The 27,399-nt window shown below is 47.0% G+C and overlaps 3 protein-coding genes across 3 annotated transcripts; all 3 read left to right on the top strand.

Annotated features, from left to right (window-relative positions):
• Positions 1–1,006: 1,006 nt before the first annotated feature.
• Positions 1,007–11,989, top strand: grhl3 (grainyhead-like transcription factor 3). Its single transcript, XM_084683292.1, has 16 exons — positions 1,007–1,122; positions 2,966–3,131; positions 3,377–3,441; positions 4,400–4,682; positions 4,803–4,885; positions 4,999–5,149; positions 5,523–5,634; positions 5,724–5,818; positions 6,787–6,945; positions 7,087–7,168; positions 7,278–7,408; positions 8,564–8,595; positions 8,727–8,812; positions 8,986–9,071; positions 9,471–9,535; positions 10,880–11,989. Exons 1-16 carry the CDS (start codon positions 1,106–1,108, stop codon positions 10,992–10,994), a joined length of 1,728 nt encoding a protein of 575 aa, XP_084539418.1. The 5' UTR covers positions 1,007–1,105; the 3' UTR covers positions 10,995–11,989.
• Positions 11,990–14,312: 2,323 nt separating this feature from the next.
• cldn23l (claudin 23-like) lies at positions 14,313–15,798 on the top strand. The gene is made up of 2 exons (XM_084683363.1): positions 14,313–15,062; positions 15,101–15,798. The coding sequence occupies exons 1-2, from the start codon at positions 14,434–14,436 to the stop codon at positions 15,267–15,269; spliced, it is 798 nt and encodes a 265-aa protein (XP_084539489.1). The 5' UTR covers positions 14,313–14,433; the 3' UTR covers positions 15,270–15,798.
• A 2,610-nt stretch (positions 15,799–18,408) lies between these two features.
• Positions 18,409–26,720, top strand: exoc3l4 (exocyst complex component 3-like 4). Its single transcript, XM_084679978.1, has 14 exons — positions 18,409–18,544; positions 19,303–19,636; positions 20,020–20,151; positions 20,297–20,512; positions 21,028–21,655; positions 22,064–22,181; positions 22,709–22,837; positions 22,967–23,067; positions 23,456–23,554; positions 24,207–24,330; positions 24,609–24,731; positions 25,032–25,184; positions 25,397–25,518; positions 26,037–26,720. Exons 2-14 carry the CDS (start codon positions 19,330–19,332, stop codon positions 26,251–26,253), a joined length of 2,469 nt encoding a protein of 822 aa, XP_084536104.1. The 5' UTR covers positions 18,409–18,544; positions 19,303–19,329; the 3' UTR covers positions 26,254–26,720.
• Positions 26,721–27,399: the final 679 nt, after the last annotated feature.

Here is a 27,399-nt window from a genome sequence, read left to right on the forward strand (position 1 = left end):
AGCGGCATTAGAAAACATTCTCAATTACAAAAAAAGTTACAGTTCATAGATATTATCAAACCAGTTTTGATCGACAGTTTATCCCTTCAGATTGATGAGGGTCTGTTGTTTATTGTTAATAATAGTCTTGTTAATAATAGTATTTGCTATGACAAGGAATCCTTGTACACATTACAATGGGGGTGTGGTTCTCAAGAGTGCCAGCTCATTTTCTTTCTCTTTCTGTATTGATTTGCTTCCAGATTTTTCTCCCTGAGGGACTGATGTGTGTGTGCGTGTGTGTGTGTGTGTGTGTGGGTGTGTGGGTGGGTGTGTGGGTGGGTGTGTGTGTGGGTACACCGCAGAGCACCCACACTTATGTGTTGCCACACCAGAGTGCCCCAGGTATTAGCAACATAAAACACACGTCGCTGAGACACAGACTGTTTGTGGTGGGTGTGTGTGTGTGTGTGTGTGTGTGTTTGTGTGTGCACATGTGTGGGTGATTAATAAAGGATATGACATTGAAATGACTGCACTTTGAGAAATAAAACAAAACACATTCAAAAAATCACTGCAGTAAAATGTTATTTTCACCATGAAGCCCTGACAGTAAGTGTTACTCTGAGTGCCAGGGAAGATGGCTTCTTGGAGACTGAGAGGAAATTATTCAAAAGAACATTTCCATGTTAAAGACTAGCTCCAGAAATCTGCCTTTGTTGTTCCCGGCTCGTTAAGAATCCTTTCACACTTCTGGAATCCCAATTTCACTCTTTTGTTCAGCAGGGTAATGACATGCAGGATTCACTGCCTCTCTCTCTCTCTTTCTCTCTCTCTCTCTCTCTCTCTCTCTCAGTCACACCCTGGTTTCTCCTCAGCAGTGTGAGAGTTAACCCCCCTACACCTGTCCTATCACACACCTGTCTGTAGGGCTCAGCCAATCAGAGCATAGTGAGGGAAGCTAGCTGTCAGGATGAAATAAAGGCTGGTATCAGAGAGGCCTGGAACCAATCCTAGTTTTGCTCTTAAGACTGACAGAGTCACACAAACTCAGAGACACACACAAATACATCACCCAGAGGAATCTAACCTCAGGAAACAATTCCTGCTTACTTGGACAGGAGTCATGACCAAAGAGATTGAGTAAGTGAATTAACCCCAGTTGGTTATTTTATTTATTATTACAATTGATTGTTTTGTTGGTTGAGTGTTTGCGTTACTGTGATTTTGGACCCGAAGGAGAGACTTGCATTACGCAATGACTGTCAGGTTTTAAAAGGTTTTTATCATGTCCTTTTATTCAGTTAATATGAACGTTCATCCTGACAAAACATGCCTTCCTTTCAATGTCTTCCCAGATAATCTTCTGTAAGTGTAAGGCTGTTTGTGGGGAATGTGGTTTTGTCCTGCAGCGTAGAATGTTGCACAGAAGACGTTTTTAGCACTCCCTAATTATGTTTCTAACAGAACTGAGACAGACGAAAACAAACGCAGCTACAGTAGCACTCTTCTTCTCCCCCTGTTTTACATGCTGCAACAGACCCCCACGTGAAAGGTGTCTGTTGGGAGAAAAGGGTCTATTCTTTAGGAAAATGATACTAAGACACAAACACACACACATACATCATTACTCTGCATCACCTGCCATTGAACCGAAGCTATGTTGGAGTGTGCTGGTCCTGCTTGTGTTGAGGCTAACCCAGGGGCCAGGAGCACAAAAGGCTCCTGAAAATGGAAATCTCCTCTGTAGGCGGTCTAATGGCCATGCAGTCAATGACACAACGGTGAAACTCTAGTCCCAACTGAATGTGGGTACATAGTGTGTGTCTGAAACATCGACTCCTATTCAGCTGTGTGGGGGGCAGGAATGAGCTGGTGTGCGGACATGGTCAGAGTCCGCTGAGTGTGGAGGGGAGAGCTGAGAGGGGTGGAGGGGTGGAGGGGTGGAGGGGTGGAGGGGTGGAGGGGTGGAGGGGTGGAGGGGTCAGGTGCACAGCAGGTGTCCCTGTCCGGCGCTGTGAACACAGTGAGTGTGTCACACACACACACTGCTCAGTACCGCAGGCTAAGCTAGCCCCTCTCAACAGAGGCCTTCTCCCTGCTGGGTGAGCACAGACCCTTAGCACACAGACCCTGGTCCCACAGACCCTGGTCCCACAGACCCTGGTCCCACAGACCGTGGGCCGACAGACCGTGGGCCAACAGACCTGGGCCGACAGACCCTGGGCCGACAGACCTGGGCCCACAGACCCTGGGCCCACAGACCTGGCGCGGTGTCAAACGTTGTCCTGACGGCTTGATTTGTTCTGTCACGCTTCCCTGGTGGGTTGCTGAGGCATTGATTTCGCCAGGTGTCTGAGGTGTGCTCAGGTGTTGGGCTGGCGACAGCGCTGCGTGGAGCTGTTTGTGTTTGCTCCCGGGCCTTCCCAGACAGACAGAGAGATACTCCAAGCCGCCAAACGGACCTCTGCAGTGTTTGCTCTGGAGACAGAGGCCCCTCCCCCAGACCCCGGGCTTGTTTGAGGGTCTTTAGCAGGAACGACAGAGGAGATTTAGCAGTGAAAGTTGGCAAACAAATGGGCTGAAAAACTTTTTTTCACACTGTGTTTAGCGTGCTCTTCCTTTTCTGTTTATAAACGCTGTGTGATGGAGTTGATGATAGTGTGGATCTTTAGATTACCAGGTTGTGTGTGTGTGTGTGTGTGTGTGTGTGTGAGAGAGAGTGTGTGTGGGGGGCAGAAGGTGTGTCTCTTGCATGCAGACCATGTGAGGTTTAAAGAGCGGAGCCAAATTTGTGGTTTTGCAATCGAAACCTTCCAGCTCCCTCAGGCATCTGTGAGCGGTCATGAAGGCTGTTACATCACTTCAGCCGCAACCACGTGATTCCTACACGTCTTCCTTCATGTGTGTGTGTGTGCGTGTGTGTGCGTGTGTGTAAGTAAATGTGTGTGTATAGCACCATCTAACATGTTCTTTCTCTATGCAGGACTATAGGATTGGGCCTTCAGAACGAGAATTTTAACTACCAGCGCTACAGTAACTACATCATGGACTCTTGGGCCAACATGGAGAGCGACCAGAGCAGGCCCAAGGCCAGGATGAACCCTGAGGACGACCTCACCGCCCTCACCATGTTCCACGACCAGTGCAAGGTTGGCGTCTTTACTGTGTCCGGGGTCTCTGCCCATCTGGTGCGCTCCTCGCGCCGGAGCCGTCGCTGAATGCTTGTTCAGTTCAGCCGCTTCACTCCGCCCCAACAAACACCTTTGGCGGGTTGGGTTTGCGTTTGTTGGTGTTTGTTGGTGTGAACTGGAGAAACACACGACTGCTCTGTCATCGTCTGTTGGCGGTCCGTGCGACGCGTGAGTAACGTCAGTGTGTATTTCGCATCCTGCAGAGTCAGAAGGAACTGAAGATGACCGCATGCAGTCGAGGCAGCAACATGTACAAGCCCAACGAGAGGTAAGACACATCCTTGAAGTAGGGCTCCCTGTTAGACACACTGGTGTGTATGGATGTGTGGTGTCAAGGAGGGATGGACATGAAGTCTTTTCTGGGTGGTTTCCCCCCCACTGACCCCCTCTCCTGGTGAGGATAGTGCAGGTAGGGATTCTGGAGGTCAGACTAAGCAGCCAGGGTAATCCTCATGTCAAACAGAGCCTGAGGGATTGTGGGTCAGTACACCGCATAGCTCGTTATCTATACCACCCAAGAAGACCCTCCTCTCCTTTCTACTCTCCTCCTATTTCCTGTCCTCTCCTTTTTACCCTCCGCTCCTCTTCCTTTCTCTCTCCTCCTCTCCTCTCCTCTCCTCTTGTCTTCTCTTCTTTCCTCTCCTCTCTTTACCTTTCCTCTCCTCTGTCCTTTGTCTGGGTGAGAGATGGCCCTTCTCTCCCCCTCAACCCTTCAGCTCTCTAGAGAAACTCAAACACACAATCTGGGATTAGGGAAACAAACAGTTCCCACCCAGGCCCAAAAACCCGCCTCCTTCACTGTCATCTCACTTTCAGTAGCTCTCATGTATGTGTGTGTGTGTGTGTGTGTATGCCCATAAGTGTGTGTGCGTGATTGTGTGTGTTTGTGTGGGTGCTGGTGTGCTAGTGTATAGGCTACTGTTGATGAACAAGACAAGGAGTGGGCTGACAGTCACAGCTTTTGGCTTCTATTCGTCAGTCAGCAGTTGTGTTTGCAAGGTGCGGCGTCGGAGATGGTGTTATATTTGGACCTCTTACTAATCTCCCCCTCCCTCGCTCGCTCGCTCGCTCGCTCCCTCCCTCCCTCCCTCCCTCCCTCCCTCCCTCTCCCTCTCTCCCTCCCTCCCTCTCCCTCTCTCTCTCTCTCTCTCTCTCTCTATATCTCTCTCCCTCTCTCCCTCGGCCCATCTCCCCCCCCCCCATCTACCTTCCTTGACTCTCTGTAGCTCCTCCCCCGATCTGATTACTCTGGACACGCCTGCCAACATCATGAAGCTCCTGTCAGAGAACATTTCCATCCACGGCCACCAGGAGACGATGTGCCCCGCCCCCAAGCCTGGCTCCGCCCTCCTCCCCCCCTCAGAGAGCTACACCACCCTCACAGGCAGCTCCGGGGGCGCCGCCGCCGCCGCGGTGGACAGCTACGACAAGCTGGTCATCAACAACATCTTTGACTCTCTGCTGCAGAAGTGGCCGGGGGAGACAGCCTTCTCCGACACGGGAGCCCAGGTGAGAGCAGAGGCCCTGGGATGAGGAGGGGTGGGGCGCTAAACAGGGCTCGGGCGCTTTCTCTGTATTTCCCGTCAGTCTTGTTGATGTTCATCTCTCTCTCTCCTCTCATCCTTTTAGATTCCCTACAGCACCCACTTCTCTCCTCAGGACAGTCCAATCTACTCAGACACCTACTCTAACTCACCTCCAGAGAGGTACAGGTGCGTAACCCCCTAGATAGCCATCCACACAACCATATGCTTCTCGACCTACCTGAGGGAACTCGAATGAAATCTCACGTCAGTTAAGTCTAATGCTGGTGGTGTTTTTCCAGTCAGGACTTCCAGTTCACTCTGGGAGCTGCCCAGGCTTCCCAGCACAAGTCCTCCCAGCTGCCTATGGTGTACCTGAACAAGGGCCAGTTCTACCCCATCACCCTCCAGGGAGTGGAGAGCTCCACAGGCTTGGTGGTCAGCAAAGTCAAGGTGAGTCCGTCGCACATTGATGACATCACTCTCCAGATGGTGTATTCTTGGCTGGCTGGATGAGCGTGTGGAAAGGTCACCGCTGAAAGGAATCTGTTTTTGTTTGGTTTGAAGCACACACAAAACAACCTCTACAAGTGTTCCTAATCTGTTGGCATTCCTTTGTCTTTCCCTCCCTTCACCCCCACCTCTCTCTTTCTCTATGTCTCTCCCTCTATGTCTCTCTCTCTCTCTCTCTCTCTCTCTCTCTCTCTCTCTCTCTCTCTCTCTCTCTCTCTCTCTCTCTCTCTCTCTCTCTCTCTCTCTCTCTTTCTCTCTCTCTCTCTCTCTCTCCCTGTCTGTCTGTCTGTCTGTCTGTCTGTCTTTCCTCCAGACTGTGGTCATGGCCGTGTTTGAAAATGACAAGAGTCCGGAGATGCAGCTGAAGTGCTGGAACCACTGGCACGCTCGCCAGCCCACCGTCAAGCAGAGGGTCATTGACATAGGTATGCGCTGGTACACACACACACACACGCGCCCAGTGAGAGTGAGAGGAACGTTGAGAGGTAACTGGATATGCTCTCTCTCCGCGCAGCCGACTACAAAGAGGTGTTCAGCGGAATCAGCAGTGTGGAGGAGGTGGCGTTTAATGCTCTGTCCTTTGTCTGGAACCCCAATGAGGAGGCCAAGGTAGGACGCACACACATACACACACACATATAGACACTAACATTCAACACGCACACAAGTGGATTGAGCATCCAGGGTTGGATTAGGGGTTGGGGGGTGGGTGGGGGGGGGTAGACACAGGGGGGCAGGAGGAGGGGAGGAATCTGTGGCATGCTGTCAGGTGTCCCCCTGAGGCTGCTGTCACCACAGAGGGAGTTTTCAGCTACCTGCCCCGGGGCAACAAGGCAGGGCTGGGTAGAACAGGTGGAGGATGAGGTGGAGGGAGAGCGGGAAGGAAGGAGATAAAGTGAGTCAGATGGCTGAGCGATGAGGGAGTCGGGCTAGTAATCAGAAGGTTGGCGGATCGATTACCCGCCGTGCCCAATGACGCTGTGTCCTTGGGCAAGGCACTTCCCCCTACTTGCCTCGTGGGAATGTCCCTGTACTTGCTGTAAGTCGCTCTGGATAAGAGCGTCTGCTAAATGACTAAATGTAAATGAAGAGAAAGACACACCGTGTGTCATGCCTTGTAGAAGTAAGACTCTTTTCCAAAAGCAAGGCCTCCTTAGATCTGTCGATGAGACAGACGCTCTCGGGCCGGTTTAGACCGATCAGTGGTTAAAGAGCATCCACACATACGCTGTGCCCAGGAAGCGTTTGTTTGTCTTCAACACATCCCTCGCAAACATGATAGAAACACACCTTTGGGCTCATGACTCAGACGCACAGATATTTAGGAGTGTTCATGTCAAAATTCCATTGTACGTTATAAATGCACTAAACGCAATTAAAACCACTGTTGCACTTTGTCACCCGTGAAAAAGAATACACAAACAATAGCTGCTTATATTTAAGGACTCGTTCATTACAGGTTTAGACAGGCTGCTAGAAAACTGCCAAGAGGAGAAGGACCAAAGAATTCCAGTCTTCCTGTACCTGTTACATATGACAAACCAACATGAAAGTCAAACTTGAACCTTGTCTTCCAGGTGTACATCGGCCTGAACTCCCTCAGCACAGACTTCTCGTCCCAGAAAGGCGTGAAAGGCCTCCCTCTCAACCTGCAGATCGACACCTACGATTTCAGCTCCGGCTCCAACAAGCTCATCCACAGAGCGGCCTGCCAGGTCAAGATCTTCTGTGACAAGGTCAGTCCCGTGGAGTTCAAACATTCCCACTGTGTTTCTGTCAGTCTGTGCTGCTGCCTGCTAGCCGGTATGCGTTCATGGACAAAAAACGGTCATTCTGAGGAGAAGAGCTCATGGTTGGTGTGTGTTTGTTCTCCACAGGGTGCTGAGAGGAAGATGAGAGATGAGGAGAGGAAGAGAACCAAGAGGAGGGGAAAGAACGTGGCTGACACCAGCAACACGAGTGAGTGGCACACACACACACACACCCTCACTCACACACTCACATTAACTTAGACACACACTCACCAGGTCCAGAGGCTAACCCGTACCTCCACCCTGTCTCTCCCCAGGTTCGAAGTCCGTGGTGTCCAGCTCCATGGCCTGTGACTCCACTCTCTTTAGGACCCTGCAGGACCATGTGACCCAGCCTGTCCTCTTCATCCCGGAGATGCATCTTTCCAACCTCCAGCGCTGTGGCCTGGTACGTCTCCCTCCCTCTCTCTCTCTCTCTCTCTCTATGTCTCTCTCCCTTTTTCACGTACTCTTTCCCTCTCCCTCTCTCACTCTTCCTAAATTTCATCCGGGAACAATCAAGTATCTATCTATCCTATCTCTTTCTTTGTCTTTCTCCATTTCTCTCTCACTCAATCTCTTTCTCTCTCTCTTTCTCCCCCTTTCTCTCTCCCTCCCTCCCTCTCTATCTTTATTTATAACTCTCTCCCACTATATTTATTTAATACATAGTACATTTCTCATTCTCTATCCATGTGTTTATGGGATTCTGGGAACAGTGGTTCAATCATGGCCCCTTCGCCCCCTCTCCCTCCAGCCTCAGGCTGTGGAAGAGGTGTGGGAAACTATTTTGTGGGAAAAGGGTTGGGATGAGGAGGGAGGGAGGGAGGGAGGGAGGGAGGGAGGGAGGGAGGGAGGGAGGGAGGGAGGGAGGGAGGGAGGGAGGGAGGGAGGGAGGGAGGGAGGGAGGGAGGGAGGGAGGGAGGGAGGGAGGGAGGGAGGGAGGGAGGGAGGGAGGGAGGGAGGGAGGGAGGGAGGGAGGGAGGGAGGGAGGGAGGGAGGTGGGAGGGTGTTGCAGGGAAAGTGAGCAGAGGCACTCTCTCATAGCAGACCTCCTAATTGGTGGGCTGTTTGTCGAAACTCGACTCATGTACAGACTCCTCTCACTCACTCTCTCTCACACACACTCGCACGCTGACCCCCCCCCCCCCCAGGTTTCTCCATGTTTCGCCGTGTTGTTGACACAAGGGAAGGTGGTGAAGATGCTGTTCAGACATGTCTGTTTCCCACAGTCAGCGGTGTGTGTGTTTGTGTGTGTTTGACCACCAAGTTCATACAGAGTTCTTTTTACCGTCACTCCTAGAATAGAGGAAAAGAGAAAAAACTTTCGGGTTGGGAGTTGAAGAGATAATAACAGGAGTTCTATCAGTTGTTTTTTAAACGTGCAAATCCATTCAGGTGGTCATGGGAAATGTAGTTCTGTATGTGTGCCGGTGATATCATTCACACTTGTGACTGTGAGGATGTGGGAAGGAGATGTCTAGCAGTGTCTTTGTGCAAGAGCTGCAGCTTATCACTTAACTTATCTTTATTCCCCCTCCCCCTCCTCTCTCTCTCTGTGCAGGCACCCCCATCAACCCTGGATGAAGTTGAAAGGTAAACATCTTCTTGCCCTCCGTACTTGTGTGTATCCTAAAATGGGGAAGTGACTTTGGCAGCGGCCTGTTCTAAGGTACATGACGGCATGAGTGGGGTTCAGGACTGACTGGTTTGTGATGTGATTCCAGAAGCTCTCTGAAGAGACGGTATCCAGACAAGGAGCACAGCCTCTCTCCTCCCGCCAAACAGATCAAAGCAGAGGACACACAGAGAGGTGAGACAAGAGAACGCGCGTCCGAACGGCGCATCACCTCAGCACACCTCAGCACACACAGAAACGTTACATTACGCATTTTGCCTGTCTTACAATAGGCTGCTTCATTTCACTGTGTGCTTTTGCCTAACCTGGCTGGACTTGTAAACATTGCATGACTCTCTGTGTCTCAGTACTCCTGTACGTGAGGTCGGAGACCGAGGAAGTTTTTGATGCTCTGATGCTGAACACCCCCACCCTCATAGGCCTACGAGAAGCTGTAAGTAACACACACACACAGCACACACACACACACAGCACACACACACACACACAAACACAGCGCACACACACACACAGCACACACACACACAGCACACACACACACACACACAGCACACACACACAGCACACACACACACACACACACACACACAGCACACACACACACAGAACACACACACACACACAGCACACACAGCACAAACACACACACACACAGCACACACACAGCACACACACACAGCACACACAGCACACACACACACACACAGCACACAAAAACAGCACGGCATGGCCCGCTCTTTAAACAGATATCATCCCTCTAGTTCTGTTCACATGTCAGTTAGCTTGAGATGTCGCTTTAACTCTCTTCTTTCACTTCCTGTTGCTTCCTCAGATTTCAGAGAAGTATGGCATGCAAAAAGACACCATTGGAAAAATCTACAAAAAATGCAAACGAGGGTAAGTCTCTTTGACCAGAACGGCATTTCATGACCCAAATGTAAACATCATGCATTGTTTAAAGCAGAAAGTTGCTGCCTTTCGCGGCAAAGTTGAAAGTATGGACTACGTGCAGTCCCAGCACATGAACTTTTAAGTGAATCAGAATAGGCACATCCATCGCCTAGATTCTTTCCTAGAATCTAAGAGGGTTTCCGTGCAAGGAAGCCTGAGTGGTCCAACCGGCCAGGTGAGTCTTGATCTCTGCCGGCTGGAATGTGATAATTGTAGCTCCTCCCTAGAGACACAGGAACAGGGAGGAGGACTGAAAGATTTCCAAACTCTCCAGAATGACTCATCCAGTGATTGTCTCTCTTGTTTATGTTTCCCCTAATCTGATCATCTGGCCAACACAAGGAAGTGGTGTGGTGGTGTTAGTGGAGCACGGAGATAGTCCGATAGACTCTTTGTCTGTAATCCTTTTGGCTACTGGCCATCTGTGACTACTGTTTTGTCTCCAAGCTTTGAAAAAAGGGTGTTTTAGAACGTCTTTGTGCTCACATAGCTTTACGTTATGTATTTTTTTGTTGTTCCACTGTGAAGGTGAATGCGGTGAGTGGGTAGTGTTCCTCCCACCCCATATGGACGTCTTGGCAGATTCTCCCTCTGCTCTGCTCTGCTTTACTCTGCTCTATTCTGCTCTGGTCTTCTCTATTCTACTCTACTCTCCTCTGCTTTCTTCACTTCTGCTCTAATCTGCTATACTCTATTCTACTCCGCTCTTCTCCGCTGTTCTCCGCTCTGCTCCGCTCTTCTGTTTTATGTTCTGCTCAGGTTCATCTGTAGGGGAGAGGCTGAGCTAACAGGTTCAGTTACATTCCCATCCCTCGGATACTGTCTTCAATCAGGGGCCGGTCAGGCTTTAGGCGGGTAGCGTGAGCTGGCAGTTAGTTTACTCATTATCAACACAGCCGTAAAGACAGGGTTAGGGTTGGCCCCAGGGGGAAGGGGGATGGACTGACTGTCTGGAGAGATGGTGTGATTACAACCTGCCTGCCTCTCTCTCTCTCTCTCTCTCTCTCTCTATCTCTCCCTCTCTACCTCTCTATCTCTCTCTCTCCCTCTCTATCTCTCCCCCTGCCTCCCTCCCTCCCTCCCTCCCTCCCTCCCTATCTATCTTTTGTTCTTCGAGTGGGAGGCACCTCTAAATTCTAGATGTGAGATGGCATCCAAACCCCGTAACATTTGCGTAACCCATACAACCTATTTCTCAAACGTGTAAATGTATTATTTACGTTCAGCGATTTTTCCCAAGTCACCGCACACTCAACTTAAGTTCGTGTCTCTGTTTGTGTCTTCTGTCAGGATTTTCGTGAACATGGACGACAACATCATTGCACACTACAGCAACCACTCTGCCTTTCTGATTGAGATGTCGGACTCCCACGGCGTCCTGCAGATAACACTCATGGAGCTATGAAGACCCCTCCATCACCTCCCAGCAAGAACCCTGACCCACTGGCACAACCTTCTGGACAATCCTAATTGCAGAATTTAACCCTCTTAAAAAGCACTGCCCAATTGGACAATGCAATTGCATTGCAATAGAGACATTACGGACCTGGTTGTCAAGCTCAGAGGCCAGTCGGATCAATAGTTACAGTCAGTTCAACCAGAAAATTGATGTCAGTCATTCTTTGTAAATACCACAGCTGGAACACATCAATTCAGTTCAATATTTCTAAATATTTTATATATAACGTGAGAGCAATTAAGATGAAGATGATGTAAATATTTAATGTAAATATTAATTAACATGACCTTGTTGTTTGCTTGCTGTAAACTTACAATGCCCATTTATCCATCAAATTGTTATATTATTTCAATTGTCAGGAAGCATAAACATCCTGCATTTTGCCAGCTCTTTCAAAGTAGTTGCTAGTAACGCACCTATCATTTCTACACAACTCATGGTGCCTGAAAAAGCATGCTAGTCTGACACAGTTTGTCTTTTAGATAGCATGGTATTATGATCCCTTTTTTGTATATATTTCTGTAACAATACACTGCTGGAGCTACCTGTCTGTCCGTTTCACAGTCGGCCTGCCCAGAGCTCACTTGTAGAACCAATGTCACACATTTCCCCGTCTTCACCATAGCTAAGGGTTTCACCTAGCCGAGGCTAACCCTTATCAAAGGGTAACACACATTTCCTGGATCTGTTGTGGAACCACACAATTTACCCATAAGCCACTGTGTCTGAACACAGCTCCCTCTCCCCCATTTTTCAGATGAGTTTTTGTCAAAGGTTTTGCATATTTTATATTGTTGTTGTTTTTTTCAAATCATTGACCATTTTGCAACATTTCAAGGCTTTATGTATATCCTATATTTAATGTTTTTACTTTGCCATTTCTTTTGTATTAGCCATTTCTATTTTTTCTCCAAAGAAAATAAAGGACGATGGATAAGGGATGTGTTTCTCTCCGTCTGTGTGGTGTTAGGATGCTTCCAAACACTGTTGTTTCTGCCGCTCTCGCTCTATGTCGCACCGAGACACAGTTAGACAGATGGGCTCACTTATATAGGTCATTTTTCAGCATTACATCAGCAATAAAAGTACGTGTGTGTAGTTACAACCGATGACTCACTTAAACACCTAGCATCAGACATTTGGTTTCATTTCATATGATTCGATAATCATATGGATATTATCTATCTGCGTGTGTGTATGTGTGTGCGTGGGTGTGTGTGTGTGATGTACTCCACCTCACCCACATCCTTGATGTTTTGTTTCTGAACACGAGCAAGCAGTCTCCCATCTGTGCAGAGCCTCTGCGTAGGCTGCACTCGCCTGTGAAGAGGTCTCTGGGCGGGAAACGAAGGGAGGGAGGGACCAGGAGAGTGAGAGGTGGTCTGGCAGAGAGATGGAGAAGGAGGGAGAAGAAGAGGGGAAGAGGGGGAGGGGGACAGTCAGAGAGAGGAAGGGAGGGAGTCTGGGAGAAGAAGAGGGGGAGGGGGAGAGTCAGAGAGAGGGAGAAGGATCCAGTCGGAGAAAAGGAGGGAGAGAGTAAGGGAGTAAAAAGGAAGGAAAGGCAGAGAGAGCACACAATCGCAAGAGGGAGAGAGAGAGACAACGAGCGAGAGACAGAGAGAGGGGGGGAAATGTACGGTGGAAGCAGAGCATCTCTCCAACAGCAAGAAGGAATCATGTGAGCTCTGCTGATAACGACATAGAGAAGAGGAGGAGAAGAGGGGTCTGCTGTCGTTCTGCACCGCCTCACCTGAATGGTATGTGGGACAGGACTTTGCTGTGCGAGCAGTGGAGATGTCACGTTAAACAGAAAATGTGTGTGTGTGTGTCTGTCTTTGTGTGAGTGGATGTGTGTGAAGACACTCTTTAAGACGACTTCCTGGTCTCTGGGATGCAGATTTCGTTCTGACTGGATCCTGATCTTCTCCCTTGAGGGATGTCTGGACATGAAGACACGCCTGATGTTTCAAATGATTCATAATCTGTCTGACTTAGAGGATGCCTGGCCAGGCTGCCCTATCCCACCAGTGGCACTGCCAGCAGGACCAAAGCATGGTGGTGACTGGGTGCCGCGGTTCTGAAAGATCAATCTGCTTTGTCACTTCAAGTAGAGGGAGGCCAAATTCCATAATTTCCATGGTAACATCAGAAACTCAGGAGGCTTTGCGGGGTTTTTAAACCAGTTTTGGCTAAAGTCAACAGACAGTGTCACCACCAATAATAGCCTTGCATGTGTTTCATTTATCATCCTGATTCTCTAACATTGATGGACTGGTGTTTATTTGCTGCTCCCAGAGTTTTTGGACAACCTGTCAAGGGCAATCTGATTTAAATGAGCTAACTCTGACGCACATACTTTGTATAAATTGTGTACTTTGTAATTGTGCTTTTATTCTCTTCAAAAATGAAGAGAATAAACAAAAAGAAAAGAAACAAAAAAAGATGTATGGAACAGTGACGGTTAATTAAGAGCATACAAGTCGATGAAGTGTCTCCGGGAACTGAGGTCAGTTCCCAGAAAGAGAGAGAGAGAGAGAGAGAGAGGGGGGGGGGGGGTCAAGGGAGGAAGGGAGGGAGGAAGAGTAGAACTAGCTGATTCAATTATGGGTCTGTCCTCTAATTCTCTGTCTGGAGCAGCCTGATGTCTGCGCCCCCATGGGGGGCAGTGGAGGTCAGCATCTGGGGGGGGGGGGGGTGTTAGGGGGGCGTGTGCGTCAGAGTCATCCGCCTGTCACATCGCTGCTCCCCAGTGTCCTCTCTACTGTCCCTGGATAGACAAAGTCACTCAGCATGCAGACGGCAGAGCAATACACTCCCCCAATCTGGTCTGAATCCTTCCTGAAGGTCAGAACTCCCTCTATGTCCTTATAAAACAGCAAACACACACAGGCTTGATATATAAATATTTATTTACAAGACGTTTAATAAATAAAGGGTACAAAGACAAACACTGATCGTGAGACTGGCCTGGTTTCCGTATCTTAGCAACAGAGAGGCATCACTCTTCTCCTGGCCCAGCAGCTTCTAACTGAAGATCCTGACCTCTCTCTCTTGTCTCTCTCTCTCTCTCTCTCTCTCTCTCTCTCTCTTCCTCTCTCTCTCTCTCACGCTCTCTCTTTCTCTCTGTTTCTTTAGCTATCTATCTTCATCTCTATTTCTGACCTCTATCTGTTCTCCTTTCAGTGGCTCTCCTTTTCACATCAATGTATGTTCTGATGTGTTCTTTCTCTTTCTCTTACTGTAGTAGTTTGGCGATCTCTGACAAGCAGTGCCTCTTCTTCTGTGACTTCACTGGCAAGCTATCACACTGGAGAGAAACTACAGGACAGTTCACAGCATTTGCGTCACTTCTCTGCGGCGAATCGGATCCAGATCGTTTCCCAGGATGCACACCCCAGTTTCCATGGTGATGGGCATCGTGTTCGCCCCTCTGGGATTGGTCCTCGTCTTCACCGCTGCCATCACTCCCCAGTGGAGGGAGGGGCACACCCGCCTGGGGGTGGCCGGCCCGGGGGCGGGGTCCAGAGTGGGCTCGGGGGTCAGGGGGTCGGCGGGCTCCACGGAGGCGTTGCTCCTCCTTCGCTCGGACGGCCTGTGGGAGAGCTGCCTGCAGGTGGCCGAGTCGGAGCTGAAGCAGTGCTGGCCGGTGGCGGGGTCCTACGAGAGGGACCCGCGGGTCAGGCTGGCCCAGGGCCTGGTGCTCAGCTCCCTGTTCATGTGCGGCGCGGGCATCGTGCTGGCCAGCGTGGGCGTGCGCTGCTGGACCGACCTTCCTCTGAGGAGCGTGGCGGCGGCAGGCGGCCTGCTGGTGGCCCTGGCGGGCCTGCTCAGTCTGACGGCCCTGGGCGTCTACACCCACAGCCTGGGGCTTCTGGGGCAGGAGGACAGGGGGCACGGGGGGGTCAGGCTGCCCCCTCTACACCTATACCCCGGGGGCTCGCTTTATTTTGGGTGGCTGGGGGCGTGCGTGCAGGTGCTGGGGGGGAGCGCTCTGCTGCTGAGCTTCAAGCCACCACAGTGTCCTTCCTGCCCCTGCTGCCTCACCTGTCCCTGCTGCCTCACCTGCCCCTGTTGCCTCAACTGCCTCACCTGTCCCCGCCCATGCCCACGCAGCGTCGACAAGCAGGGCCAGGAGGCGTACGAGGTCAGCTGTTAGAGCCAGACAAGACGGAGGACGACCAACCGTTCAGAGGAACCGGAAGATTCCGAGCGTGTCGTTGAGAATGACCATGTAGTTGTTCTCCCTGTGAGTGGGGAGTGAAGTTACCTGATGTTTGACTGGAGGAGAGGTGCCCGGGAGGCAGTGAGGATCGATCCCAAAGGACGAAGGTCTCGGTGGGGAGGACTTCCCTCTGTGCGACAGATGGGTTCGACTCGAGGCCAGTTTTCAGAGGACGAGAGTAGGATACAGGAGCTCTACAGCTTATTTACTAGAGAGTGCAAACAGACGTGATTTTGACATGCAGGAGAAGCAACCAAACCCCATCCTTTTACAGCTGGCCTTGGGCACTGAGCTGAGGTTACTGTGTGGTTGGTGTTAGCTAGAGGACGTGAGTGCTTTATGTTTTAGGGAGAAAGGCATGGAGTGATCAAGGTGAAACAGTCAATGAAACTAGTTAATGAAGTATCTGTGATGAGATTGTTAACTTTGGAGATACATTTAAATCCATGTTGCCTTTAACTGTGAAATCTGTTAGAACCATCTGCCTCCTTGTATAGAGATTGTTTGTTATAATGATATTTTGTGAAACCATCCTACTGATTATAACTGTGATGATGTCATAGATATTTGTATGGTCCTGTGGGTCCTGTATGACAGAATATTGTTACAAGAACACTGTTTATTCTCAATGTTTAAATCAAAAGTTATCACAATGATGTACTTCTGTGATTCTAGGCTTAAGATCTTAAACTTTACAGACGCAAAAATAAAAATTATTTCTATAACCATTTTATGGTGTGTTGTTTGAAGCAGACTTCCTTAACAGTACGCCCAGTGTCTAAACCAGTATTGACTGGTATCTGTTTCCTCTATCTAGATCTAGATCTGTTTTAATCTTGTATTAGTGTCACTCACCAAAATATTGTCCCTGTGTGGGTGTGTGAAAAACAAAACTACTGTGGTTTTTGGGCTGGATATTTGTAGAAAGATCAAAACACAGCCCAAAAGTGCCCCTCCAGTCACCACAGAGCAGTGGAGCACTGCAGGAGATCCAGACCCATCAAATGAAAAACACTTGAACACACAAACAGGTGACAAGAAACACATACACACCCACACACGTACGCAAACAACAACAGACTTGAAAACACAGAGACATCATCATTGATGTCAGAAGCCTCTTTGTAGGTGTGCTAGACGTGACAATAATCTTCTAGGGAGTGACCTGTTTCGATCAGAAAGTCACATAAGTGTCTCTTCAACATTTACACACTTCATTGCATTTGCATCCTGGATGTTGCAATCAGATTTATTTTGGCTCAAATTGAATTCTTGAATTCTTTCAACAAAAAAACGAAAACGAATTTTGGGGGTCTGAATTTTACCATTTAAATTTAAACAGCCTGAATTTGAATTTCTGAAGGTTTAATTTTTTTCATAACGTTTTTGGTAACTGAATTTTAATTCAGATTCAACATTGAATCTTTGGATCTGATTCTTTTCTACATTGCAATAAATTCTAAACCAACACATTCGGTGGTGTCTGAATGTCAATATAAAGTATTCAATGCTTTTTAAAATGCAAAACATTTCACTGATTTGCTTCCATACTTGGGTTTATATCTTTTATTAAGGTTAGCTACTCTGGGAGAATCAATGATCAACAAAGTACCATCACGTTCTGTTACAAGCTATATGCTTAATGTACAACAATCGTGCAAGTGACTGGCGCCATCAAGTGTTGTTGATCAGTCATTGCCTTTCTCACCATAAAATACAATACATGTAAAATTGTAAAAATGACCAGTAAATGCGTACACGAGCTATTTAAATGAAGCGTGTTGAACATGTTGACAATATGACACGGTTAGGGTGTTCTACCTGCGAATTAGGATGCATTCCTGTGCAGTGCTGAGTTATTTAACATGACTGTTTCATTTAACAAGTAATAACTCAACCGGTCTGGATGATATAAATAGCCTACATAATTTCATAATCATACACTATATTTTCTTGTGAATTAAAAGGTACCAATGAAAGTGTTACACCTGAGTATGTCCTTTTGAAGATAAATATGTAGGATATCATGTAATCAGTGTGGTCCAAACTAATTATTAACAATTTTGGCAACGTAAAACTCAAAGTGATCTTGGGTAGTGCTCATATGAGTTGCAACCTATCATGGACAGGTAAATATCCCCAACAGCTAAAAAAAAGTCTTGATAACGTCATGAAAGTGAAAGCTTTAATGTACCTGTGGAGATCGCCAAAGGTTGCCTACAAAAGGACGTAATCTCCAGGTGAGTTTTCTGTAATTGACGATGAAGGGTTCCAATAGCACTACTCTTTAAAAGCATATGAAACTGTAGACTACGAGTGAATAACTCTCGCTACGAGGCTATAGTCCAATCTGGTTTTATGTCGACTGGACTACACAGACTGATTTGGTTCGCGGAGTTTGTGTTGTAGACATTCAGGAGCATTTCTCCATAGGCTGTCTTTCATGGCTGACAAAAACGACTTGTAGTCGGCTGTGAAAATTGGAATATTATCACCAAATCTGAAAAACGATTTGTTTACTTGCGGACAGGTGGTGTAAGCGATGGTGTACACTTCATACAAAAGCGGAAGTGCTGCCAGGGTTGTCTAAATCGAGAGAACATATCGACTCACCTTGTAAGAAATCCAAAGGACATAAGTACTCGCTCGCAATCACCACCAGTGGAGCTCTGGTGGAACTGCAGCCAAATTCGGTACAATGGGGCTTAATAGGGAGTGGCAAGGCTCTCTTTTAACAGGCTCTGGTTAAAGCCATGGATTGCACAAGTGAGGCAGAGCGTGAACTTTGCGTGATCCTTGCGTGATACAACCATAAAACTTAAAAGAGTAAACCATTGCGTAGCTACAGTAGGCTATGACGGTTATTGCGGCCTATATTCAACAGATTAATTGAGCATGTTACAATCTTGGGTTAATTATGACATGAGAACGCAAAAGTGTTAGGACTACAATATTAAGAAAGGAAATAAGCTTGTAATTTTCAATCCCCAACCAACCTGTGGCCGCGTTGGGTTACCGTCATTGGTTGATTCCGCATTAACTTGCATACGCTCACTGTGCACACATCACTTCCGCATATTGCAAGTCAAAAGCCAAGTCAACAACTTCCGGTGACTTTACGTTCTTGCGCACAGAATGCAGGTTTTTATGAGTTTGGATTATCTTCCCAAAATGACAATTAACGATGTACATGGGATTGTATGTTGCTGCCCTTCAAGCAAGAGGGAAAAGGGGCTAAAATTTTATGTTTTGAGCTATATTGACAAATACAAAGGTAAGGTTTATCTACCTCACACAGTAAAAGTTGCTAGCTATTGCTACTAGCTAGCTCTGTAATGACAGATTTGAGCTGTAACGTTAGCTAGGCTAGCTAGCTATTTAAAAAAAGCGATAAACCGCACCATCTGTGCTTAAGCCTACTCTGGCGTCTTTAATCTCTCCCCCAAAAAATCTGTGAAAGCTAACTGTTTGGCGGGCAGCAGGATTATTTGTTGGAATAAACTATTAGCACTTGAGCCATTCTAAGCGAATTCTGACACTGAGAAAGAACACGTAGTCTTGTTAAAACCTCAAACAAGTTAGCAATGGGATATCCCCAACTCCCTAACACCTGTTTAAACAATGATGTAGAGAACATTTTAACCTAAACACTTTCGCTGGTCTGCAGTGCAGTCTCATGAGTAGCCTACCATTGATTTCTACAATAGCGTAATATTAAATGGTGATGGACACTGTTTACTAAGGTGAAGTGGTTTTCTGCTGTTGCCTATCCACATGATAATAGTCTGCAAATATCTTAAAGGTATATGATGGGTTAATATCCACTAGCACACACTGGCTATCTGTAGAAAATAGCATGTTGTCAGTAAACAAACCCTGTGTCTCTGCTCGCGATGACTAGTGCAACAGTAAACCAAAAACAGGTATTTTGTGTCAGCACTAAGTCTATATGCACAGGCACTTCTTTGCTCCACTTTTTTTAAATGTATTTAAACGTTCTAGCTTCGACATTTTTGTGTTCTGTTTTACCAGGGAGGTTGGATACTAGGCGCCGACGTGATGTCAGAGATGGGTGAGTCTGGCGAGCAGGAGGTGAGTGAAACCCAGGGCCTGGAGGAGGACGGAGAGTCCAGGCTAAGGTCAGCCAAGGAGCGGAATGGGGGGGTCCAAACCGACGGCCGTGAGAAGGAGAAGAAACAGGGGATGTTGAAGTCAATCAGAGAGAGCTTCAAACGAACACCAGAGAGGAATCCTTTGTCACCTAACTTCAAACGGCCAAAGGACCATCTGAATACTGAAATGGGAATGCAGAACATTGACCCTGAAATCACCTCTCCAACACAGGTCCAGCCACCCCTTTCTCCAAGTAAGTTCTTTTTGAGTTTTGCTTCCTTTCTTGACTGACACAAAACTGTTATGAAACGACGTCTTTGTTAAGGAAGTGGCTTCCAAAGGTCGTGTAAAAAGGAAGCTTCAAGAATTGTAATACAGGAGACATATTTCATGTTTCATTTTGTAGTTTTGTGCATTACACCAGTGCTCAGCCAAACTGACCTTGGAGTTTGTCATCATGACTTAATGTCGGACATTCCAATCTTGATTGTTTTGGGGCGGGGTTAGGCTTAGGGCGATTAAAGAAGGTCACAGCCAGGTAGTTATACAGGAAAAGAACCCTCTTGAGTTGTCATAGAATAACACTAATACTGTGTGTGTGTGTGTATACCCTTTCCCCCTTTTCTCTTTGATAAGGTTCTAATGCTGATTCTCCTCTCACCTCTCCTCGGAAGACTCTTGGTGGGTTCTTCCCAAGGAAAGAAAGTGACATTTCAGAGAGCTCCTCCCCCACGCAGAAAATAATTGGACACTCCAGGACCCGCTCCGGTATAAACCCTCTCCACAGTTTTTCCTCAGTTTGCTTACTGAACCCCCCTCCCCCCCCCCCCCCCACAAAAAAAAACAAAACATCGGACGACTTTCATTAAGGTTTACATGTTGTGTGATTCTGTTACGTGCCGTTTGTCCACAGATCCCAGCTCTGCCTTTACGGACTCTCTTCTAAAGAAGCGCGATTCCTTAAGAAGGAGCTTGCGGCTTAATAAGAAGGACAAAACTGCCAAAGAGCAGCTCCAACCTGTCACCGAGGCCCCCGCGGCTGAGAAGAAGGAAGTGGAGGTGGAGAAGGGAGAGAGAGGCATTACAGAATCATACACCCTCCCTGAAATCCCCCCCACACCCCTTTCAGGTGAAGTCTCATACACCTGTATTGTGCTTTTACCTCTTAATCGTTAATCACATTGATTATGGATATAGACTCATCACCAACCCCCCCTCCCCCGCAAAGTACAAATAGCCGTTCCTCACTCGCCCACCTACCTCCAAACCCTTACCTACTCTAATCCCAGAAAAAAATATATTAATAAAACAACAAAGCATAAGCAAAATACAAATAATGTTGGCTTGCCTTCTTTTTACCTTTAAGTCCCATTATATCCCCATGTCCTGTTATATGTCTGTTTTGACAACAAAGACCTCCAGATATGTTTTAGGCCTGACGTAAACACCTAAGTACAGGGACGTTACCCCCGAGGCAAGTAGGGTGAAGTGCCTTGCCCAAGGACACAACGTCATGTGCACCGGCCGGGAATTGAACTGGCGACCCCCCAGCCCGATGCTCTACCCGCTCAGCCACCTGACTCCCACCGCTTATCATTTCAGCTCAGTATCACAACCCGTCCTTCATCTCTGTGTTCTCCTCAGTGATGGAGATCAACAAGCTGATCGAGATGGAGGTGCTGGAGGAGGCCCATCTCAATCTGCTCTCCCTGCGTCTGGAGTTCCAGAAGGAGAAGGAGCAGTGTTCGGCCGAGGCCTCCTTTCTGGAGCTGGCCAAGAAGGAGAAGGACCTTCACCTGCTGTACAGAGCTATGCTGGACAAGGTGAAGAGCATCGCACGCAACTCCAACTCCCTACCGTCCCGTTATAAGCAGCTTCTGGTCGACGTGGCCCGTATCATCCAGGAGGAGGAGAGGAGGGAGGGGGATCCCGGGGGCCTTGTGGGTCCGGGGGGCTGGAGGGGGGCCTGGAGGGAGGCTGTGAGCGAGGGGGTGCAGGCCAAGCTGGATAGCGTCCACCTGGACGGAAGGGAGCTGAATGCCTCCTGGCTGGCTGTCCACTTGGGGTTACTGGGCAAGACCATAGTGGAGGACCTGGAGAACGTGAAGAGGGACCTCCAGGGTTCGTACCCACCCAGCTTCCACGTGTTCAGCACCTACGTGAGCTGTTACCACGCGGCTGTGGGCCAACACTTGAAGAAGCTCCTACAGCAGGTGACGGACCTGAAGGACTACTACGCTCTGCTGGACTGGATCATCCATCGCTACGGGAGGTGAGCCCTCCTTACCATTCATCTGGAAGGGGAAAACACGCAGTCCGGAATCGTTACATTACATTCAGTCATTTAGCAGACACTCTTACACAGAGCGACTTGCAGTAAGTACAGGGACATTCCCCCCGAGGCAAGGGTGAAGTGCCTTGCCCAGAGACACAACATCATTTTGCACAGCCTGGAATCGAACCGGCAACCTTCTGATTAGTAGCCCGATTCCCTAACTGCTCAGCCCCGGATATGACCCCCAGCCTAAAAATGTTCTGTTGAAGGCTTAGGATTTGTTTTATGGGTACCTTTGTGACACTTTACAATGAGGTGGCACTTCCACGCAAATGTCATACATGTCAAATGAAAATAGAGATAATTGATGGCGCGGACAATGGTTGTGTTGTGTCTCTTCGCTAGTGAGAGGATCATGGGAAGCCTGTCTCTGTGCCCAGAGATGGAGGCAGAGGACACAGCCCTCTGCCTGGAAGAAGACTTCCTGGAACAACTGAAGAGTATATACTGCATGAGAGTTCAGGTGAGGGGCAGGATTGGATTCCCCATGGTGGGGCGAGAGAGAGATCAACAAGCGAGAGAGAGATCTCACCATTATAGACACACACATTACAAAATTGCCCATTATATACACACACACTACAAAATTGCCCTATCAAATCTTTTTACTTACAAAATATTTGGTATGAGCTTTCTAAAGCTTTAAACAAGTAAATAAGGGTGGCAGTGCAGAAATAAATGTTTACTTCAGATTTCATAGAAGTATGATACCAGTCAAATGTTTTTGACTGTTAAATTTTCCAACATTGTCCAAACTTGACTGGTACTGTACATATAATTTACTTAAATTAAGTAGATAAGCCACTTTTACTAGAAACAAGTCCAAATAGATTTATAATCTAAAACCAAAATGGTCTCACTGGTTCAGATTTTCTGGTGGTTAGGCCTGACGGGGGTCTTTTTTGTGTTGTGCCAAACCCCACCCATGCTCTGCCTTGTCCAGATTGTCAACGTAGTCCTTCTGTGAATTGTCTGTGTCTTATCTACTAGGAGGACATGAAAGATTCTCTGGGCAGGATTCTGAAACTTGAAGACCAGGAAATGTGGAAAAACAGGATTGCTCCAGAGAGCGATGAAGACAGCCACCTCTACTCTCATTTTCATATGGACATCTGGACGGTAGATACCTCCAAAAGTCTGCAATAGCACTATATGTCCACAAGGGAGAAACATGGCTGTTTTCACCACAGTTTTCTTGTACCGCTTTCTCAATGTCATGCATTCTAATTAATGTAATGTTTTCCACAGAAAATGCAGAGCAATGCTGTGAACACCAAGAAGATTGATGTCCATTTGGAAAAAAGAGTTTTGTGTGCCTGCTTTGCGGAGTTAAAACAGTTCCCTAAACGGTATGGTCATTTCTGTACCTAGGTTTCAGAAGGAAACCCTTTATTTTGTTGTCATAACAGAAGCCCCCTGACAAAAAACTGATCATATTGTTCAGTTATCATGTGAAACTGGTTGTTTCCTTATTAAGTAATATTGGAACATTTCAGGTTGAGCAACTGTTACAGTTGAGTGATGAATGTGGACTTCTTCAATCTTGTGTAAAACTGATCCAGAAACAGTATCTGGAAATCTCTTCCCTCACAGAATATTTCTTACGTGTATATTTCTTACATGTATATTCTAATATATATATATATATATATATATATATAATAATAATTATTATATATAATTATTATATATTATATATGTATATATAATTATTTATTTTTCCATCTCTCTCCATAGATTTGAGTTCCAGTTTGAACCGGTTTTTAACAGTCTGAGAGGGAACATGTTGGGTGTGGATTATCAGATAACCTACATCAACACTTTTATTGCTCTAAAGTAAGTCAAACATTTCATGGACGAAAGCAAACACTCACCCTATAATTTTCCCAGCTTGAAGTGCTGGTTGCCTGCCAATCTGTACTTTCCAAAATTGGCAACAGAAAGTGAAAGTAACATTCTCAACGTGTCAAGTGAAGGGGGTTTTGATTTTAAGAGTATCAGACGAGCACCGGCATGAACACGAGCAAAGACACACACATACAAACACACACACACACACAGACACACAGTGTGTGTATCAAAGCCAGCACTGACTGCTTTATGTTTTGGACTTATCACATGGTTTCTGGGAACCAGAGCCTTGTGTAAGAACCACCCCAATGGGGCTCATCCGCTGCCGCTTGATGGTGGGACACAAACCTCTTTATCCTTGCTCTTTCACATTCAGCACAATGTTCTTTCTGTGGTAGTGTGGATATCTTCCCAGTCGTGTCTACGATCACAGACCATAGTGTCCCTAACATTCAACTTTTAGACAATTATTATACTCATCTCCCTCATCCTAACATTTTCCAAGAAGCTTCATTCTTACTGGCATGTAAAATACAGCTCTGATGGTTCAGAGAACACAGTGTAAACCTGTTTTAGTATTAAGTGTATACTAATCTGTATTCACACTCTGCACCTTCCAATGTTTGCTTTCCTCCAGGGAGCACATGGACAGCTACAAAGACAGCTGCCCCACACAAGTCGATCTTTTCAGCAGAGAAGCAGATGGCTTGGTCCAAAGACTTGTGCTGGGTCTGGAGAACCAGTTCAAGAACGAGACAAAGGTAGTGCTTTATGTAACCGATAAAGCCTAGTTCCACTGGAGTCCTGAGCCCTAAGCCCTCTGTGACATGCTTGCGTGTAAAAAGGGCTATACAAATAAATTTGATTTGATTTGATCTGAGACCCTGGGATGGAGAGAGAATCTTTTGACCCTGGCTACTTTGTAGATCGCGTGTGACAAATTCTTGTTTTTTTACAAGGGTCTCCAGTCTTGCTTCCAAAGTGAATGAAAGGGTTGAATGATGACTTGATAAAAAGTACATGATGTGTTTTCAACCAGCCTTTCCTGAGGAGGATGATGACCAGAAAGTGGCTCACTGCAGACGAGGATTTCCAGGAACTCTACAATCGGACGGAAAAACTGTTCCAGCAATGTGTTAAAATGAGATCTCCCCCTGTCCAGGTATGTGCTTGTCTTGGCTGTCCATTGTTAAAAAGCCCCTTGTCATCATGACTCACATGGACTTGATGGATGTTACAGGAATGTATCGTATTGTTCTCATGAGCGGAAAAGGTTTAATAGCCTGCCGTGGAAGTGTTGAAACAGGGAATGAAGGAAGGAAGGGAGAACAGTTGATATGTTGATGAGGGAGAAGATTAATCATGTGAAAGGGAAAGGGTAAAGGAGCAGGCACGCTACAGATCCTTCCGCTTCCTCTTTCAGTTATATTGTGTCAATTCCTGCCCTCTGCTTTTACATCAGATGTTGGTGAGCAACTTGCACTACCATTTGGTGAAGGAATATGTGTCGCAACTGATGAAAAACAACTACTCGTGCAAAAACAGGAAGCACGAAAAAGCGGCAAAAAAGATGCGGGGGCAGTGGTCTAAGCTCAGAGAGTTGTTCCAAGACATGGTAACCCTTTCTACTCAAACCAACCCATTTGTCTGTTTTTGAGTTCATTCAGGCCTACCTACAACTGACGTCTATACTGACAAAAACAAATCTTTTTACCAGATATTTCTTAGGATAGTTGTAACGCCATGATTCTGCTGAAATACCCATCCACATCTATAAACCTTCAAAGAATAAACAATGAAATATCAGATGTATTTTTTGTCCTGTAGAAGACAGACCATGAATGGCTTCACCTGATAGGGGACCATCTGTGTGACATCATCGGGCAGAAAAACAAGAGGGACATTAAAGACCACCTTCAGCCTCTGGTTGAAGACTATCCAGACATCAGGTAGAAGCAAAACACAGACCCACACATTAACTATCACTAGGGAACATGGCTGAGGGCGTAGACTCAGTTTGTTTACACCAAGTATAAACATATAGAGAAGGGGGGAGGGTAGTGTTGGAGTATGTCAGGGGAATGTCCAGGCTGGGACTGTGGAAGCACCCTAGGACCAATATATGATGACCAATCCATGATGATATGTATTGTGTATATACAGATGCATACGTTATATATTCAGCACCCAGGTAGTTAATTTGCCTAAAACATTTAAGCACCAAACAGTGCCTGTTCCGAAAGACAAGAAACACAGTGGACATTTCCAACAACAATTAACCAAGTGTGTCCTTAACACAGCTGCAGATGTAAGGATAAGCTAAAGCTATCCCAATAGTCCTTTTATTGACACAGTGACGTGTCAAACTAAGCCAAAAGTGTTTAGCTGTGTTGTTTTCAAAGCGGACCGCCACAGGTCCAAGTCGCGCGTCATGCTGTCTCCTCTCCCGCCCTCTGCCCTTCTGCAGGAGGAGTCACCTGGCCGCGGTGCTGTACTTCAGGGGAGTGATGCGGGGCAGAGAGAAGCAGGCCATCCTGCAGCGCCTCACCCAGCTGACGGCGGCTCGGGGCGGCACGGGACATCAGAATCACTCCCTCTTCGCCCACATAGAGGCCCCAATGAACACTGACTGTCTGGCTGACATGCCCTTCTCCTGCCTCTCCTTCCTCCTGCCTGACAGTTGAGCGACACACCGGCACACGGGCAGGCCTGGTTCACCTGGAGGCCTGGCTCTGTGGGGGGTGATGACTGCTTCAGGAAGGCTCAGTCTCTCTGGCTGGCTCTGTGGGGGGTGATGACTGCTTCAGGAAGGCTCAGTCTCTCTGGCTGGTTCTGTGGGCTGTGAGAACAGTGCCTCAGTAAAGCAGCAGTAAACTTGTATTTTAGCCGTTATAAAGAGAAATAACGTGTTGTTATTGCAAACCTAAGAGATCTTGATGCTGTATGCTTATTAGTCTGCCGGTTCTCACAATCGATTTAATTGTATGTGTATTGTTACAGTAAATTGATATTAAATCTCAATTTATCTGCCAAATATGTAATCTGATGTAAATATTTTACAAAAGCAGATGTTGATTAATGATGTTCTTTCTTTTGTAGACTTTAGTTCAATACAGTGAATGCAAGAATTAAAGTGAAACCAGGCCATGCACATAGGATGTCTTTTTTTGTGTCATCTCACCATCAACCACAAGGCCCCACCTTCTAAATAACAGAGGAAGCAGGTAACTGGTCGAAATCTACAGATAACCTCTGTCTAAACATAAAAACGGAAATGTTCGCTGTCTGTAGTCTATATTCAGGTAGGCTGTTACTACAGCTGTTAAGATCCTAGGAGCTGGGCTGCATCTTTTGTGGAGCTTGTGTACCACTTCAGCATTGGATGCAAGGAGGAATCGTACTACACATTGCTGCAGTCACACCATAGAACAATGGATTCCAAAAATCAGTCATTTGTAAGGACAAAGTTAAGACAAATAGGTAAGGACATTAAAATCGCCTAACTTTGAATTCAAGGATTACTGTGCTGATAAAAGGCTTGTGAACCATGTCAAATTGTATGGAGGATACCCTATTTATCTGACCAACATTTAGCTTCAAGACCTATGTAGGTCATGTATATAGGTGTTTTGTATTTCTTTATTGAAGAAATCGGCTGTGCCTTCCCTTTTTCAATTGATAGATGTTACCATAGATATATTAACTGGTGGCCGTTTAGAAGCAACACAATGTTTTCTACAAGCTGTTAATAACACAGGACTCAACAGTTTCCAAATTGTATCAGCTCTCAATAAGCTGACCCCTTCAAAGATGAAGATATTGTTGTTCTA

The sequence above is a fragment of the Hypomesus nipponensis genome, chromosome 3 (assembly GCF_054491055.1).
Source record: "Hypomesus nipponensis isolate SF chromosome 3, ASM5449105v1, whole genome shotgun sequence".
Classification (NCBI taxonomy): Eukaryota; Metazoa; Chordata; class Actinopteri; order Osmeriformes; family Osmeridae; genus Hypomesus; species Hypomesus nipponensis.